This window comes from Eleutherodactylus coqui, chromosome 13 (genome assembly GCF_035609145.1).
Source record: "Eleutherodactylus coqui strain aEleCoq1 chromosome 13, aEleCoq1.hap1, whole genome shotgun sequence".
In the NCBI taxonomy this organism is placed as follows: domain Eukaryota; kingdom Metazoa; phylum Chordata; class Amphibia; order Anura; family Eleutherodactylidae; genus Eleutherodactylus; species Eleutherodactylus coqui.
The window spans coordinates 110,093,986-110,112,493 of record NC_089849.1 but is presented as its reverse complement, the minus strand read 5'-3'; the positions used below and the strand labels follow the sequence as shown (position 1 = coordinate 110,112,493).

The following is an 18,508-nucleotide window of genomic DNA, read 5'->3' as shown; positions in this document are numbered from 1 at the left end:
ATTATTGTCGGTGCCTCAGACATTACCACAGGTGTTCTTACTATAGGATATCCTGAAAACATGACCTGTTGGTGGTCCCTGAGGACTGGAGTTGGGGACCCCTGTTCTAGACTCAGAATCCAGCCCCGAGATGTTAGAAGATCTAGGACTTGCTGGACTCGGCCGCTGACTTTTTCTGAATCTCCTATAATCAAGAAAGATGGTTCAGTTAAAAGATACTAATCCAATTCTCCGAGTATGAAGATACTCGACCCCTTGTGCCATGATCTTTCTGACGATTCTGAGGGATGCTGAATGACCAAAGAGGAGGGCTGCAAACTAAAACTATTGAAAACAGTTCTATAACTGCTAGATGTATAAACTTCTGGTCCATGCGTACATGAAAATAAGAGTCTTGTAGATCTTTTCAGCCCATAAAACACTTTTTTTTCCAGAAGATTTACTGTCGCTGTAATAGTCTCAATCTTGAACTCTTTGTGAAATTGTTTATATCCCGCAGATTTATAATGGCCTGAAATTATCAACCTTTTTTTTCTTTTTTTTTTTTTTAAAAGAATCCCAGGGAGCTGGGGCAAGAGGTTTCTTTTCGAAGAGGTTTTGAATTTTTGCTGCATGGCTTTTTGCTTTAATAGATTTGAGAGAGAAATAAGGATAATTTAGCAGAGGACCAAAAAAATTCTAGCTGATTAGTTTATTACATCTAGAATATAATGAGAATTGGAATTCTGCATCCAATCATGAAATAAATACAATTTTAGTCGGCCCCTGTGCGCTAAAGCAAGCTGACGAGGATTCAGCATTTCCTGCTAGGCAGTGAACGCTATGTCACTAGTGACCGGGTACACTGCCCTGCAGGAAGCAGAATGTAGTGAATGAGCGCTACATCACAGGAAGAAGAGGATCCAGAAGATTGGGGAGAAGATGTGGTAAGAAGACTGCCTGACAAGGAATAGGCAATTATAGACTTTTTTTTTTCTAATGACAAATCTCCTTTTAAGGTTGGCAAGACTTGTTCCCTGCGGTTCTAGTATTCAAGATGTTGTTCTAACTGATCTATCCATAATCTAAGGCAGTGATTTCCAACTGGTGTGCCGCACCTCCCAGGCTGGGAATCACTCAGCCGGCATCAGATGGGTCTTCCTGCCAGCGTCCACTGAGATGCACCAGGGTCAGAGCGGAAAAGCTGCTCCGACTCCTGTGTAGCATTGTTTTTCAATGAGAGCTGAGCCTGCAATTATGAGTGCCAGCCACTACACAGCAGTCGGAGCAGCGCTTTCACTCTAAGGCTGGATTCACACGAACGTATATCGGCTCGGTTTTCACGCCGAGCCGATATACGTCGTCCTCATCTGCAGGGGGGATTTTGGGTCAAAATCTACACCGATTGTTTTTGCAGAAATGCTGCAGATTGTGTCATGAAAATTCCGCAACATTTCCACTACGTGTAAATATACCCCAAGTCTGCGTCCATACGGTGCTGATTTGCTGCAGAATGTCCACATGGGTTTTGTGCATATTTTTTTTCAGCAACTTGTGGATGCGATGATCAAAATCTCATTCGCTTTTATTGCTAGAATAAATGCCGTGGAATTTCCGTGTAATAGGGTCTGCACATAAATTCCACAGCAAATCCACCCTGTGTGAACCTAGCCTAGAGGGGTCTTCCAGGCAGCGCACACTGGGATACACCGGCATTAGGCTGGATTCACATGAACGTATATCAGCTCGGTTTTCACGCCGAGCCGATATACGTCGTCCTCATCTGCAGGTGGGGGGGGGGGGGGAGGAGGATGGAAGAGCCAGGAGCAGGAAGTGAGCTCCCGCCCCCTCTCCGCCCCTCTGCACTATTTGCAATGGGGAGAGGCGGGATGGGGGCGTGCCTAATTCTCGGAACTTAGCCCCGCCCCATCCTCCTTTCATTGCAAATAGTGCAGAGGGGGTGGAGAGGAGGCAGAGAGGGGGCGGGAGCTTAGTTCCTGTTCCTGGTTCTTCCATCCTCCCCCCTGCAGATGAGGACGACGTATATCGGCTCGGCGTGAAAACCGAGCTGATGTACGTTCATGTGAATCCAGCGTAACGCCGGTGTATCCCAGTGTGCGCTGCCTGGAAGACCCCTCTAGGCTAGGTTCACACAGGGTTGATTTGCTGTGGAATTTATGTGCAGACCCTATTACACGGAAATTCCACGGCATTTATTCTAGCAATACAAGCGAATCAGCACCGTGTGGACGCAGACTTGGGGTATGTTTACACGTAGCGGAAATGTTGCAGAATTTTCATGACACAATCTGCAGCATTTCTGCAAAAACAATCTGTGTAAATTTTGACTCAAAATCAGCTCCGCTTCCACAGTCGATTTCAGAATATTTCGCACTCCCTCTCAATTCCGAAGTCTTTGCACTCTCAGCCCCTCCTTCACTGGGCGGCCTTTAGTGTGCAAAGCGCTGCTGGTCAGGTGATGCGTTAGTGGCCAGCGGCGCTCACTAAAGGCCGCCGGGTGCCTGGAATATCAGCAGTAAAAATGATTGACCACAGCCTCTTCTTCCCAGGGGTGCCCCCAAAGCTACTAAACACTAATCTAAGGGAACAAGCAGTACAGGTAGCTCTAATAGAGGGTCTGAAAATAGCCAAAGTTTACCTGTGAGTTTCACTAGGAAACACTTCTTTTTCTAGTGTCTAGCCCCTGAAACATTACATTCTGCACCGACCTAGACTCCAGTTTCCTCTCTGTCTATAGTGGAGCTAACTGCTTTCAGCAGCCCGTCCCCATCGTCACGGGGAAGCAAAGGATGCCCCATTTTATGGTTTGAGGAATCTGGCTCAAAGGTTGCTTGGAACGCTCCATCTTCTATGAAAGAATCCAAATCTGCATGGTGGCACTGGAGGATTCCTGGGCTGCCAGTGCAGAAGAATAAGGATGCCACCATCCTGACGAAACCCTGCCCACTGTAACAACGGGGCTCCAAGATGGCTGCCACATCACTTCTGGAATGATGGAAAAAATGCTAGGAAAAATAAAATCAAAAACAAGAACAATTTAAACTGCTCTATACTAGTGTTGCTAGTCATTACGGGCTGAGCAATTTTTGGCCAAATCGTATTGAATCATCGCGATCACATTTTTAGCATGGGGATAAAAGCCCTCTGCTTTGATCAGAAAGGCCAGATGTTAGCGGTGCTGCCCTGCAGTGCTGGAGTTCTAGGTTTGACTCTAACTTGATGGATTTGAACCTGGGACCAAACATTGAAAGACAGCAGTGCTAACCAATCATCTCTGTTGTTGTTCAAGGAGGTCAAATTAGAGAACCCAAATTTTTACTCCTATTGTTTTTAATGGAGGTCAAAATTTGAAGTCCTGATTCACAACTTTTTCTTAAAATTGTGTCGGTCAACTCCGACCAGAATATTTCATCAGAACAGTGAGCCCAAGCTTACTTCATAGTCTACCTAGGCTCAGTTTCAGAAATTCTGAAGCGCCTGTCACACTCACCCTATAGAAAATCTTTGGGTGGGATTTAACCCCTTGAGTGGCACGCCCGGAAATTTTCCGGGACGAGCTCCACTGCTCATAGTGACATAGCCCGGAAGATTTCCGGGCTATGTATCACTATGGGAGCTGCAGAGCACAATGCCACAAGCTGTGACAGTGTGCTCTGCCTGCACAGACCCACACAGAGCAGTGCAAGGGCTTTGAAAAACCAGCAGAAGATATTGCCGATATGTCGGCAATCTCCTGCTTTGTTTACAGGTTGCCATAGAGACCATCGGCTTGTCAGAAGCAAGCCGATGGTCTCTGTGGCAGGGAGAGCTTGGTGCTTGGCTGTGAGAGGACAGCTAGGTACCTGCTCTTACAGCAGAGATCAGAGAAAACCTCCGATCTCTGCTGTGTTAACCCTTTACATGCGGCAGTCTATGTGACTGCAGCATGTAAAGGGCTGTCACCATCGGACCCCCGGAATGTGATCAGGGGGTCCTGATGGGTCCCTGTGGAAGTCCCCTAAAGGGACAAAAAATAAATAAATAAATAAAAATTTTAAAAAAAAAAGTTAAAAAATTATTAAAAAAATAATAAAAACACTTGTCTCCCTTTACTTTGTAAGAAATCAAAAATACAATCACACATGTGGTATCCATGCGTCGTAATGACCCAGCGAAGGAAGTTAATACATTATTTAACCCCTTAATGACATGGCCCCTTTTTTTCTTTTTTCCCCATTTCTTTTTTTCCTCCCCCCCTGTTTAAAAAATCACTTGTCCCGCAAAAAACAAGCCCTTATATGGCCATGTCAATGGAAAAATAAAAAAGTTATGGCTCTTGAGACGCAACTGCAAAATTAGTTGAAATTCAATGATAAGACCATTTTAAAAAACCTGCCCTGGTGGGCACGACAGGGTGGTAGGAAACCTGCCACTCAAGGGGTTAAAGGAGGTGGTTGCAGTATATAAACCAAAGCATATTGGTGAACTGAAGGCCTTTGCCCATGAGGCGTGGTTTGGCTTCAGTTTGCACAGTTCTGCCAATACTAAGGCCACTCTTCAGTCTCCTTAAATGGTTGGAGGACTTCCCCGTCTACCCCATACATACTGTATTTCAGTAGAACAAGACACTTCACACTGCTCTCAGATTGGCTAGCACTGGTCACGTGAGCAGCGCTGGCTAGTTTGAAAGCAGCATGAAGTGGCTCAGGCTACTGATGAACTACCCACACATCATGTGCATCGGGTAGTCAGAGAAGCGCTGCAGCCAGCTTAAAAAACAATAGCGGGGCTGCGAATCGGTAGATTCATGACAGAACAGAGCAAACCCGAGGGACAAAGTAAAATAATACTCCCTCCAGTCTAACCTCAAATTTGTTTCTCAACAGCTGAGCTCAAGAGAAGTGGCGTATGGGCTTATAGAAAGTCTAGAAGTCTGCACACCACTCAGTCCGCAGACTCCCACCGATCAAAACTTCTTACGTCACCAAGACCTGTTGAAAGTTTTATAATATCACTTTACGCAACTACCACATAATGGCCATTACATTACGGTATGGTTAAGCCACTTGATCAGAGACAAAACCACTTAAAACAAAAATTCAATACTTACCTATTCCTCTCCCGTCAGTCTTCCTACCGCATCTTCTCCCGTCTCCTGCAGTCCCTCCAGGTCACCTCACCGCAGGCTGGCCGTATCCTCTTCTTTTGGTGACAAAGCGTCCATTAGTTGCGGTCTCCTACCTGTATGGCCTAGCAAGGAACGCAAAGCTATTGCAGAAACTATGCATGCACATTGTCTCTCTGCCAGACTATAGGAACAGTCATGGCGAGACAGTGTACATGCACGGTCTTGGAAATAGATCGGAATTCCTTCCTAGGCAGTGAGTGTAGCATCACTAGTGAGGTAACCTACAATGACCTGCCAGAAGAAGAATGCAGTAAAGGATGCTCCATTAGAAGAAGAGGATCCGGCCCGCTGGAGGTGAGGTGACCCGGGGGACCGGAGATCAGCGAGAAGATGCGGCAAGACCACCGTCTGGGGAGGAATAGTTAAGAATTGATTTTTTTTTGTTTTAAGTAACAAAACCCTTTTAAACTTTCAATGGCTAGGTAGAAGACACGAGAGTAGAAGTGGAGGGGAAATGACAGAAACTGGATGTATTTTAGAAAAATTGGTTTACAGCTAGAGGTCAACCACGGCATATTGCAGTAAATTGCTGGGATGGATGATAATATATATTATAATATCACCCAGGGTTACATTGAGGCTGTGCCTTGGAAAAGCATAAATACAGAGCTTGTGTCCTGAAAAATAAAGTCTCATGAGCTTTTCCAATAAATTATTTGTATTGCAAAATTTCCTCCAATTTTTCCTTCATTTTATATGAATCTTCTGATGCTGAACGAGGCCTGGTTTCTGTGTAAAGCATTTCCCACACTCCGTACATGAAAAGGGTTTCTCCCCTGTGTGAATTCGCTCATGTTGTATCAGTTTTGATTTTCGTATAAACCCTTTCCCACACTTAACGCAAGAATATGGCTTCTCTCCCGTGTGAATTTTCTGATGCTCAACCACATCATACTTCTGAGTGAAGCATTTCCCACACTCCGAACATGGAAAGGGCTTCTCCCCCGTGTGAACTCGCTGATGTTTACCAAGTGTAGTTTTCAGGGCAAAACATTTCCCACACTCAGAACATGAAAATGGCTTTTCGCCTGTGTGAACTCTCTCGTGGCGCACAAGTTTTGATTTTCGTGTAAACCGTAGTCCACACTTAGAGCATGGAAATGGCTTCTCCCCTGTATGAATTTTCTGATGTTCAAGAAAACTATATTTCTGAGTAAAACATTTCCCACACTCTGGACATGAAAATGGCTTTTCCCCTGTGTGAGTTCTTTCATGACGATCAAGGGTCCATCTGTCTTTAAATCGCTTTCCACAATCGGAACATGAAAAACGCTTCTTCACTCCTATATGACTTCTCCGGTGTTTGAAATAGTGAGATTTCTGCCTGAAACTTTTCCCACAATCCGTACATGAAAATGGTTTTTCCCCTGCGTGTAATCTTTCATGCTCAATAAGATTGGCCTTGTACACAAAGTTTCTCCCACATTCATTACAAGTATACAGCTTCTCCCCTGTGTGAATTCGCTGATGTATCAGAAGGCTTCCTTTCTTAGAGTAACACTTTCCACAATCTAAACACGGATATACTTTGCGCTCTGCGTGATCCATATTCTGTACATCCGTATATAACGCATCTAAAGAATGCTCCCAGGCACTGGAAGGAACAGGAAATACAGGGAACATATTTGGGCTACTGGGAATCTCTTCTTCAGAATCTTGAGTGAAATCATTGGCCATTTTATAATCGGTTGATAAGAGATGTCCGTTTGAGATGCTCATATTGCTCAGTAGATCTGTTGGACCTTAAAATAAAGATAAGAGACACTAAAAGATCAATATGACAAAGAAATAGATAAGTTACTTTTAGAGCTCATGAATAGGGAGCTCCTTAAAAGGGGTGTTTCGACAGATTATCCCTATCCCTTACCCCACCCCACCCTATGTTTTCCCCTTCCTTCTTTTTCTTTCCTGTCTCTGTCTATTGTTTCTGTCGTTTTTCCTTTTCTCTTTATTTTCCCCAGGCGGTTTGTTATTTCGGAGGAAGTTGTACTGGGGAACTATATTATAACTGCTGCCTAAAATGTGGGGTAGCTGAATAGCAAAACAGAATGGGTATTGTACTGCTACTTCTTTATTGTAATCGTATTTTCATTCTGTATGCTTCGATATTAATGTGACAGTGAATAAAATATTTTTTGAACCATAAAAGGGGTGTTCCGGGCAAATACTTTGGAGGATCTACCCTCGCGATAGGTCATCAATTGCTGATCAGCTGGGGTCCACCGCTCAGAACCCTGGCTGGTTAGCTGTCAGCGCCACAACACAGGGTAGGAGAAGAAGCGGGAGCCCACAGCGGAATCCGACCCCGCTGGCAGCGGCGTTCGTGCGTATCTCACATCTTTCTTTTTCTGTACTGCAGATGGTCCGCAATGGCTCGCCGCTGGAAAGGGCAGTACAGAATTTTTTTGTAAGTCTCCTGCTTTTCCCGCGGAATTGACATTGCGGATTAGCCATCGGTCGAACGGCTTCTATTGACTTCAATGGAAGCCATCTGTGCAGGGACCACAGTGAAATGGAGCATGCTGCGATTTGTCATCGGCGAGCGGAAACCGCAATTGGTTTCGGCTCGTGTGCGTGAAGAATCGTTTTTCCACAGCATGCTATGAAGGGTTAGTGATGCGGAATCTGGAGGCGGACGCCCCATTCCGGATTTCGCAGCAAAGATCCACCGGTGGACATTGGGCCTTACTCTGACCCGTGTAGTGGTCAGCGCTGGTAACTACAGGCGCATCGCTTATTGATTTTAACAGGAGCTGCACCTGCAATTACTAGCACTGTCCACTACAAATGGGTCAGAGCCAATTGCTTCTGCTCCGTACCTCTGTGAACATGATTTCTATTAGCTAGCCACAGTATAGTCACTTGTAAGGATGCTTTTATATGGACGAACTCTCGATCTGATTTAAGGAATGCCGATCCACAAGCGTGTCGATCTGAGCTGATTTACTTTTCAACTACATGGAACGAAAATCGCTTAGGCTGGGTTCACACGGGGTGGATTCCCAGCGGAATTCCCACGGTTTGGCTGCACTGAAAAACTGTGGGAATTCCCCTGGAAAAGCACAACTTCAAAATCCGCGGCATTTCGCCACGGATTTTGAAGCGGTTCGGCCGCCGACATTCCGCTGCAGCTTTCTCTCCCCACAGAGAGGAGCGAGGCCGCAGCGGAAAAAAAAATTGACATGGTGCATCTTTGGAATCTGCGTCGCAATGCCAGTTCCGCCCAGCTTTGCCACGACGGATTGGCCGCCCCCATGTGGATGAGAATTTTCGCAAATTCTTGGCCATATGGCTGGCTAATCCCAGCGGAATTTCGTAGCAAATCCGTTCCGTGTGAACCTAGCCTAATGGGGATGAACAATTGTAACTAAAATGCTTTGTTCTGATAGGCCGGCTGTACTTCTCCCTATTCACATGATAATGGGCAAGCATTTTTTTATGCTTGCTGGATATGTAAGGTCAGCCAAAAAAAAAAAGTGTTTGCTTGTTTGTCGGCTAATCGTGGTCCCTTCTACATGGCCAATGATTGGATTGTCTTATAAAGACAACACCTTCTCATACACATGGCCACCCTAGCTAACATCAGCTGTTATAACTAATGGAAAGTCCAGCTGGCAATATGTAGTAATGCACGGTGCTCACGCAGAAGAATGGGTGACCATGTGATACATGGATGGGCTTGTTCCTGTAATCTCGGAGACTTTAGCGACTCCTTATTCTAGTTCATTGAGGGCATCTGATCTGGTGACCACCGTCTGACATCCATATGCTCCAATATGGCATATGTATTTAAATTTGTACTGATAAAGGAAGGTGGAGAATAAAAGATGGCTGTCCAGACTGAACCTGGAGAATTGTGACTCTTCTGTATTTTTATAACTCACTTGGTTGCATATCAATAGGAATTTCCTCTTCTTTTACTTGTCTACATCTCAAATACATCTCCTCCTCTTGTTCTGCGTCAACAACTTCAACTTTAATATCTACCAGATCTACCTAAATATGCAAAAAAATAACATTTTTGTTAATAATAAGGCATGATGGACAAGATCCACAAAGCTTCAAAATAGTCCATATACTGCAGACTTACTGTCATATTTAAAAGGGCCACTCCAGCAAAAAAAAACAAAAAAAAAAACAATTTTCCTACCTAGGCCTCCCATCATCTGATTGCCTGTCACATTCTGAAAGCCTCTCGGTATATTGCAGCCCCAGTGTGATGCTTATCAGGCACCATCTTGATGATGAAAATGTTGCTTTCACTTTCAATCAATTCCATGATGCATCAGCACAACATTAACTAAAGGCTATACCATTTCCGCCTGCTGGGTGACAGCTTAATTATCATTCCCTGCTATAGTCACCTACATAAGCTACCAACAATAAGTATACAGTCAGGAGGATAAGCTGTGATCTCCTCTATTATAACTGTGTGATCATCATCAGTAACTTAAAAGAAATGCCTGTGTCAACCTCCAGAGACTTTTTGTGGTAGGATTCATATAACAGCATCTCGCAAACTGAGAAATTGCTTAGAAACTTTGCACATAAACCCAATAGATCTGAGATCACATGACCATCTGAGGAAAAAGTTTCAGATAGCAAGGAATAACTAGCCATGGGACTACCAGCTCACTTATATATATACTGAGGGGGCTAGATGCATAATGAATGAAAAAGAATTACTGGAGCGGCCCTTTAACAATACTCAGGCCAGAGCTACCTGATCATCCTGTGGAACATTGCGCTCCTCTAGTGGACAATCCTGGAAGTACAGAAGACTGGGATAGCTCTCTGGTGGATTTCTACTAGCGTAACCACCTGTAAGAAAAACTCTGCTTATATGCGATGATCAAATGATGAGGATATCTAGATGACCTTCAAAGCTTCTTCTCCTCTTACCCGGTGATGTGAGGGGCTGGTGGTCCTCCATGATGACGTCCTTGTACAGATCCTTGTGTCCTTCTAAATACTCCCACTCCTCCATGGAGAAGTGGACAGTGATGTCCTCACATCTCATAGGAACCTGACAGACAATGATACGGTCATCATCCAGACGCTTTGAGGGGACATTCACAAAAGCTTTTATATCAGTTTCTGGCGGGAAAAGGTCACAAATTTTTGCCCAAAGAGAAATTTGAGCACAAATTTGCGCCTTGTTAAAAAGTGTTGGGGCTTTTGGGAACGGTGTAGGCACCCCAGATCAACACATTTATGTATAAACTGGTGTAAATCATGCCAGAAATGTATGCTAGTGTAGGCGGACACGGGTGTCAAGATGCACCCAATACATGAAGAGGTGTGCGCCTCTGCATATATTAGGAGCATTGTACACCGCATTGTACACCAGGGGAAATAATAGTGAAGACCAGTGTTTAAAATGTCAGTCTTAATACATTTCCCCCATTATCTTTCCTGTTACTGTATAATGTCCCAGCAGCGTCACCTCTCCAGTCAGCAGCTCAATGATCTTGTTGGTGAGATCCAGGATCTTCTCATCATCTTCTCCCTCATATATCCATGTGCGAGGTGGCGGCTCCATGCTGGGGCTCCGGGTCCGGCTCCTTCCTCCGGACACACAGACACAACTGCAGGAGGTCATATGCTCACCAGATGTCTTCTTCACTACTGTGTGATCCTGTTATAAAGAGAGACCCCGATAACGATCATATGTATACTTCCAGAATCCATCACCTCTCCATCCATATTCAAGCATTTTAAGTCAGGCTTTCCACGCAGCGGCTGCTGTCTGTGCCGGGATACACTAGGGTTGGAGCAGAAGCCGCTGCTTCGACTCCTGTGAAGTGGCTGGGGCAGTTCTCACTGTAGTCAATGGGACCCCAGCCTGCAATTACAAGCTCAGCTCCAACTGATCTCAAGGAGAGCTGCACCTGCAATTACACGTGCTGGCCACTACGCGGGGCTTGGAGCAGCGGCACCGACAGCAGATGCTACCTGGAAAACCCCTTTAATATACACCGATTACCAAAGTTATATGTTACAGTTCTGATAATCAATATATATTAAGGAATTGCTGTGCATACATGTCACTTACATCACAGCCCCCATATGTACTATCTACTCCCTAGTTATCCGAGCCCCCTACATAACATTCTCTTCTGCGCCAGGGCATCTCGGACCAGCGCATGCACAGCTGAGTGTAGCGAGTTTACCCACAAAAAAGCTAGATGAACTGCGCATGCGCCAATCCGGGATCACCTGAAGCTTGTGTGAGATCTCCTACAACGCACAGAGAGGGGCGGCGTTAGAGGTCATACTTTAGCCAGCAGAGGCGGTCCAGCCGTCCACCAATATGCTCACCAGGAATCGGCATGTGGCGCAGGAAGTGATTACATTGAACCTGTCACCTAATGTTGGCCCTGTAGACTAAGCTTATGGGCTGATAGGTGACCTGCTGAGTCCGGGGATATTAGTGTTGTACTTACCTCCCCGGTCGTTCCCTTGGTGTCAGCGCTGAAACACACTGCTCAGAGCATCGAGCAGAATGCCAATAGTCTGTCCGTTCTAATTTTATAATGGGAGACTACTTAGCACACCGCTCGCTTTCAGCGCTCAAACTGGGGGAACAACGGGTAACAATGAGCTTAGCTCAAAGTACTAAAGTAGGCGACAGAGTCCCTTTAAACCTTACTTTTACCGGTACGATGCGATCAAGATTTTTTTCAAATACCTTTGAATGTCGCTTCCTGTTTGATGGTGTATATATATATTTATTATAACAAGCTCCCTATGGTCTAATCAAACTGATTAATCACCCGGCCCTAGTTGTAAGTAGCCATAACAGCCATGTCATGTGACATAACTTCCAGACCTCCTCACCTCTCCGGTCAGCAGGTAGATGATCTCCAGGGTGAGGTTCAGTATCTTCTCCTTCATCCTAGACCCATCGGGGGACATCCTTATCTGGTCCCTCAGGTGAAGAACTCTTGTCTTACTGAGGAAGCCAAAGATGAGAAGACCTCCGAAAGAGAAAGGTTCTGGATAACCGATAATATGAGTTATCACATGACATATATGGGGCTGTACAATTTATGTACAATTTATTTTTTCCCCCAGAAAATTTTGGAGGGGAAAAAAAAAAAAGTATATTTTTTCTTAACATGGTAGTTAAAAAAAATACTCATTCAAAGCTTTTATTTAAAAAATCTGCGCTGCGCAAGACCAACAGCGAGTGTCCGCGGCTATCCAGAATACAGAAAACTGAAGGTTCGCGGGGTCGATGGCCACGGTTAGAGCTGGATTCCATTGCGGAATACACTGCATGTATAACGTTTCACCGCTGTGTGACCCGGGACATTGCCGTGTATGGCGCTCAGTGAGGTTACGTATAAGCGCCGCACACATGTGATGTAGTTGTGTATGAAGTGTTTATTACGCACCCACAGAGAATAGGGCTATATCACGCTGCAATCTTTTTTTTTTAAGCACATTTTATGCACAATGAATATACGCACGTGTGAATGAATCAATGAAGATCAAGGTGCCTTCAGAGACTCCATTCACCGTGTATTATGCGCCACTAATGCGCTGTTAACGTTACACTGGTGTGCGCCCGGCCTACAAACTGATTTTCAGGGAAATGAGTCCCGTTTGGGAAGCGTCTGGATCACGTATGTACATATGTCTTGCAGCTGCATGCAGCGCGGTTTAGGTATGGGTACGGGTACAGGCGAATGGGGGGTCTGAGCTGAGCTTTTGTCCCTGAGCCTTTAGTTACGCCCCTGAAACTAACCCAGCAGTGTCCTCTGTAAAAAGGCGTATCGGTAGTCACCGAGGACATGGCAGCCATAAATCCAGGAGGCAGAACAGTTATGCCACCACAGACCGGTGAGACACGAAGGACCATAAAGGTGCTGGCACACAAGCCGGAAGATTCTGCCACACGCTGCGCTATATTCTGCATATATTAGACAAGCCCTGATGGAAATTCTGCGCCAAAATCCACATTTTGCCAGTGGAATATTCTGCTATGTGTGAAAGCATCGCTAGGAGCATGCAACGTGCTGGGAATACACTAAGCATGCGCGGCGCTGGGGCCCGCGGGCCGGGGGGGGGGACAGACAGACAGTCACAACATAACATTACCTTCCCGTTACCTCTAGTGGCAGACACCCGAGGAGCTACAAGCTGCCAGGACGGAGCTGGCGTCATGTGACTACAGCCAATCAACAAAGGACTACAACAAAATGGCCGCCGCGACGGAGCTCTGTGGGTTCTATTCGCTGTAAATCTGACAGTTAACGAGTATTATCAGCCCGGCCCGCATATTAGCACTTTCTGCTTAGGTTAAGCAGCGCTGCTGATTAGAGCCACCTGATTGGCTCTTCGGCACCACGTGACTACACAGCGTGCACGCGGATTGCCTTCAGCAGCCGTGTGCACTACACACTACAGTTAACCTAAGCAGAAAGTGCTAATATGCTCACGGCTGCTTCATCTGACAGCTGTTGTTCAGCTGTGCGCTCACGCGCATGCGCACTGCTCTAACTGCGGATAAATGACGGATCACCTGTTCCCACATCGACCAATCAGCAAGGAGCAGCGGGCCGAGCAGTCTCAGAGCGTTGGTTGGACCGCATAAACCGGAAGTTGGTTGCAACAGCTTCCGGGTCAAGAGGAGGCAACTCCGACAGGAGATTATTGTGAGTGCCAGATGGTGCTAGTAATTCCGTGAGGCGGCTGCATTCTGGTAGGTTTTGTTTAGAAGGTTTACATGTTTTGTGTGTAATTTACCAGAAAACGTAGAATTTCTGCACATGGGCATAATGGCTGGAGATGGTATGGTCCACTGATCCCCATGACATTCTGCTGTAAACACCTTGGGATCTGTCTCTTTATATTTTGAAACAGCTGAAGCCAAGATGATGAGTGTAACGTTGTGGGTTTATTCACACGGGTGATATTGCGTGAGTTTAGTGCGATGCGCACAATTATGAAATCCATTATTTTCAACAAATTCATTCACATGAGCAGTTTTGTGCTGCTGCGGAGAAAAAAAATAAATCGCAGAAGGTTCTGTTGTTCGGCGCTCCCTCGGAACGCCTCGCCTTATTCTTTTCTATAGGATGCTATCACGCGTTAAAAATAGCAATTTCTCAGAAATTGTGATATTTTTTTTTTTTTTTCTTTAATTCAAAAAAGTTTCTCATCGACGTGAAAATCAGCCCAATATCGCGTTCGCCCGTATAAATGTAGCCTCCGTACTGGCTAAAGAATCAAGATGGAAGTCTCAGCCCTAAGAAGGTTATGAAGGATGTCTGTTGCGTCTGGGCAGCCGCTCGCGATCTCTGTTGTTTCTCAAGGTAGACGTGACCCGCTGGTTTGAACTTGGTCAGGTTGACGGGTTGGTCAGTTGATTCGGCCTAATTTGTAGATAAGTTTCCACAAGCTCATTCGGTTGAGTTAAAGAGATTTCCTCCCTAACAACATGTACAGTTAGGGCCAGAAATATTTGGACAGTGACACAAGTTTTGTTATTTTAGCTGTTTACAGAGAGTTTCCACATCCAAATCGGAGAAAGGGTTTAGGAATCATAGCTCTGTAATGCATAGCCTCCTCTTTTTCAAGGGACCAAAAGTAATTGGACAATGGACTCTAAGGGCTGCAATTAACTCAGAAGGCGTCTCCCTCGTTAACCTGTAATCAATTAAGTAGTTAAAAGGTCTGGGGTTGATTCTAGGTGTGTGGTTTTGGATTTGGAAGCTGTTGCTGTGACCAGACAACATGCGGTCAAAGGAACTCTCAATTGAGGTGAAGCAGAACATCCTGAGGCTGAAAAAAAAAAGAAAAAATCCATCAGAGAGATAGCAGACATGCTTGGAGTAGCAAAATCAACAGTCGGGTACATTCTGAGAAAAAAGGAATTCACTGGTGAGCTTGGGAACTCAAAAAGGCCTGGGCGTCCACGGAAGACAACGGTGGTGGATGATCGCCGCATACTTTCTTTGGTGAAGAAGAACCCGTTCACAACATCAACTGAAGTCCAGAACACTCTCAGGGAAGTAGGTGTATCTGTCTCTAAGCCAACAGTAAAGAGAAGACTCCATGAAAGTAAATACAAAGGGTTCACATCTAGATGCAAACCATTCATCAATTCCAAAAATAGACAGGCCAGAGTTAAATTTGCCGAAAAACACCTCAAGAAGCCAGCCCAGTTCTGGAAAAGTATTCTATGGACAGATGAGACAAAGATCAACCTGTACCAGAATGATGGGAAGAAAAAAGTTTGGAGAAGAAAGGGAACGGCACATGATCCAAGGCACAACACATCCTCTGTAAAACATGGTGGAGGCAACGTGATGGCATGGGCATGCATGGCTTTCAATGGCACTGGGTCACTTGTGTTTATTGATGACATAACAGCAGACAAGAGTAGCCGGATGAACCTTTAAATTAAACGTTACAATCTGCACTTGAATTCTGTTGTAGAGGCTTCATTTCAAATCCAATGCGGTGGCATGCAGAGCCCAACTCGCGAAAATTGTGTTACTGTCCAAATATTTCTGGCCCTAACTGTATCTCCTGCCTGCAGGATAGAGGATAATCACCGGAGTCCCGTACAGATTCTCCTTTGATTTTCAGGTAGTTTTCCCTATTTTTTGCCCTCCTGCTGTTTACAATCCACTTTCAGGCGGCGAAGTATTGCAAGCCTACCATTCTGCCAGTAGCTCACTGTCCTGTACTTCCTTCCCCCCACTTCCCATTGTGGCTGTTTCTTGTCCAATTAGCAGGCAGGTAGTATCTGATTGCTCACCCCTCTGGTGTACCAGGACAATTGTAGGTGTTGTGCATTCAGAGACATTCTGACCAAATAACTAGTAAACCCAAAGTAATGTGGTAATAGGAGAGGTGGAGATTCTGGAGATTGTTTACACAGGGTCTTCAGATCGGTCAGCCTGTGAAGATAGCTGTGCGGGAGAGACTAAGAAAACATCCCAGTTACTACAGAAGCTCAATCCTAACTACAAGTAGTGGATTGCAGAGAGGGGGGGGGGGGGGAGGAGACTCCTAGTGGAAAGCACTTTCCTATAGCAGTTTATACATGCTGTTCTTTTAGTATTTACTGTCTCGAAATTTATATATATTTTTTTTTTACCTTTAACCTTGCTCCAGGTAATTTCCACTAAAAATGCTCTTGTGTTTTTGGTTGGATCCATAAACGACTTAATTTGGTGGCAAGAAGGGCCTATTTCCTGTTGTGGGTCTGCTGCTTGGCCCAATAAAACCACGAAGAGACCAGGTGTTAATGATGTTTTGATATTGACACGTGGTCCATTAAATTGAAAGTGCTTGTCCAGTTGCATCCTATGCTTGCCTGCTTACTGCGCTGCCTGTATGCGTATGTTGACTTAAGGTCATTTATTCAGCGCTAGCTCTGTAATGAGGAGTAAAGTCCCCAATACACATAAGAGAAAAGTTGACCAAACATGCAGGAGTTTGACTATCTTGCGTATACTGGGGCCTCCGGTCTACAAGAGGGAGAATCCAGCATGTTAAATTTTCTGCTTCAGATTCTTCTGTTCTCAGTGGAGACAAGCCGCCTCCGGAGGTGTTTGACAGCGACTTACAACCTTCTCGTCATTGAAAATACATGTATGCTTGATCTGGCATGCATGTGTATGTATAGGCGGTTGGGAGGGATAGCTGATTCAATCGACAACCGTTACAAGTATATCGACACTCTAACGGGCGGTGGAAGCTATAGCAGACGTGAATCCTCTATAGGTAGGACTGTGGACTTCTGAGGTGTAGAGGTGTCTACATAGATTAGGCATTGCTGCGTATTAAAAAGAAAACAAAAGTAATAATATTTATGCTCCTCACTAGAGATGAGCGAGAATACTCGTTAAGGCGAGTTACTGTAGGTAGCATCTCCTTTTTTGAGTACCTGCTGGCTCGTTCCTGAAGATTCGTGGGGGCAGCGGAGGGGAGCGGGGTGGAGAGAGAGATCTCTCTCCCTCCCGATCCCCTCCGCAACCCCCCCGAATCTTCAGGGACGAGCCAGCAGGTACTCGAAAAAGGAGATGCTCTCTAGAGTAACTCACCTTAACGAGTATGCTCGCTCATCTCTACTGCTTTTTCCACTTCCTCAGCAGTCCTCCATCAACTTCCCAATAGTTACCACCCCCATTTTTTTAGTTTTATAACAAGCCCGTTAACTACCCCCGTTGCCAGAGCAGGCCACCATAACCTCTCCAGTAGTCACAGAGGACTCGCTTCCCCCATAGTCCTCTTTTTCCACTATTGCTCATAAATCGCAGACCTCCCTTCCTCAATTAGGTGCAACAGCAAGGCCCTTCTCAACACACCCTTCGATGACGGAAAGCTTCATCTGAAGAGCCTACTGCTCAATGTAGCTTCCTGCATTGGTCTCTAACAGATGGAGGAATGCCATTAGTGGTTCAGTGCTTTGCCTGATGGGCAGCGTGATCTGTAACCGTATCTACAGTGTGCGATGGAGCTTGATGTCGCTAACGTCCAGTTCCATTCATTCATCAGCAGGTAGAAGCACTCGGGCTGCCAACTGCACGAAGTACTAAACCGTGTTACATGTAGCCATAGCGGACTGACACCCCGATCTGGTCTAGGCCGGCAGTAGATGGATCTACAGTGTGATTTCCAGCAGAGGATGCTATATACTGTGATTTTAGAGTAGATGGTTAGAAGGTTCCTTTGTGTAAATGTTCTGTCAGTAAGGGGTTCAATAGTTATTGCTCTACAGTAGTTATTTAAGGTCCTTTTACACAGAACGATTACTGTTCAAAAAATCGTTAGATCGGCAATTTTGAGTGCTAATGTTTAGTGGAAACATGGCCAACAATTTAACGACGAACGATTATTCATTCACCCACCATTCGTTTTAGGGTGCATACACGTAGGCAATTAAAAAGTTACGTCTGAGGTCCTCGGAGTTGGAGGGGGGAAAACTCGCGGCGGACAGCACTCGGAGATCCCATCTGTGTGCTGAACATTGTCCATTGACATGCCGTTCTCGTCCAAAAATCGGACAAGAATAAGACATGATGCAATGTTTTTATTCAGACTATTAAAAAAAAGAGAGTAAATCAATGGGTGCCATTACCGTCCAATTTTGGGACTGATTTTTCAGCAGGAAATCGGCCTATATGCATCTACTCCTATGCAGGTTTAAAAATCATTACTGTCTCCCCGAAAATAAGACCCTGTCTTATATTATTTTTTTCCACCAAAGAGGTATGGAGTCTTATTTTCGGGAGGTGTCTTATACTCACCTAGCAGGTGGCGCCTGGGTCCCTCTCGCTGGGCTGCGGTGCTCCTGCAGGCTTCAGTGCAATCCACAAT

The 18,508-nt window shown here is 45.3% G+C and overlaps 2 protein-coding genes across 2 annotated transcripts in view; one reads left to right on the top strand and one right to left on the bottom strand.

Annotated features, from left to right (window-relative positions):
* LOC136587433 (zinc finger protein 850-like) overlaps positions 1 to 13,220 on the bottom strand; it is a 57,105-nt gene extending 43,885 nt beyond the window's left edge. The window contains exons 1-7 of the mRNA XM_066586000.1: positions 12,008 to 13,220; positions 10,614 to 10,805; positions 10,070 to 10,193; positions 9,891 to 9,988; positions 9,052 to 9,163; positions 5,856 to 6,909; positions 66 to 184 (exon numbers count right to left, since the gene is read on the bottom strand). Of these exons, the coding sequence (XP_066442097.1) occupies positions 66 to 184; positions 5,856 to 6,909; positions 9,052 to 9,163; positions 9,891 to 9,988; positions 10,070 to 10,193; positions 10,614 to 10,805; positions 12,008 to 12,085 (1,777 nt within the window). The 5' untranslated portion in view covers positions 12,086 to 13,220. The remainder of the gene's footprint in view (positions 1 to 65; positions 185 to 5,855; positions 6,910 to 9,051; positions 9,164 to 9,890; positions 9,989 to 10,069; positions 10,194 to 10,613; positions 10,806 to 12,007) is intronic.
* Positions 13,221 to 13,742: 522 nt separating this feature from the next.
* Positions 13,743 to 18,508, top strand: part of LOC136587431 (zinc finger protein 420-like) — a 29,014-nt gene continuing 24,248 nt past the window's right edge. The window contains exon 1 of the mRNA XM_066585998.1: positions 13,743 to 13,877. The gene's annotated coding sequence lies outside the window, so the exon portion shown is untranslated. The remainder of the gene's footprint in view (positions 13,878 to 18,508) is intronic.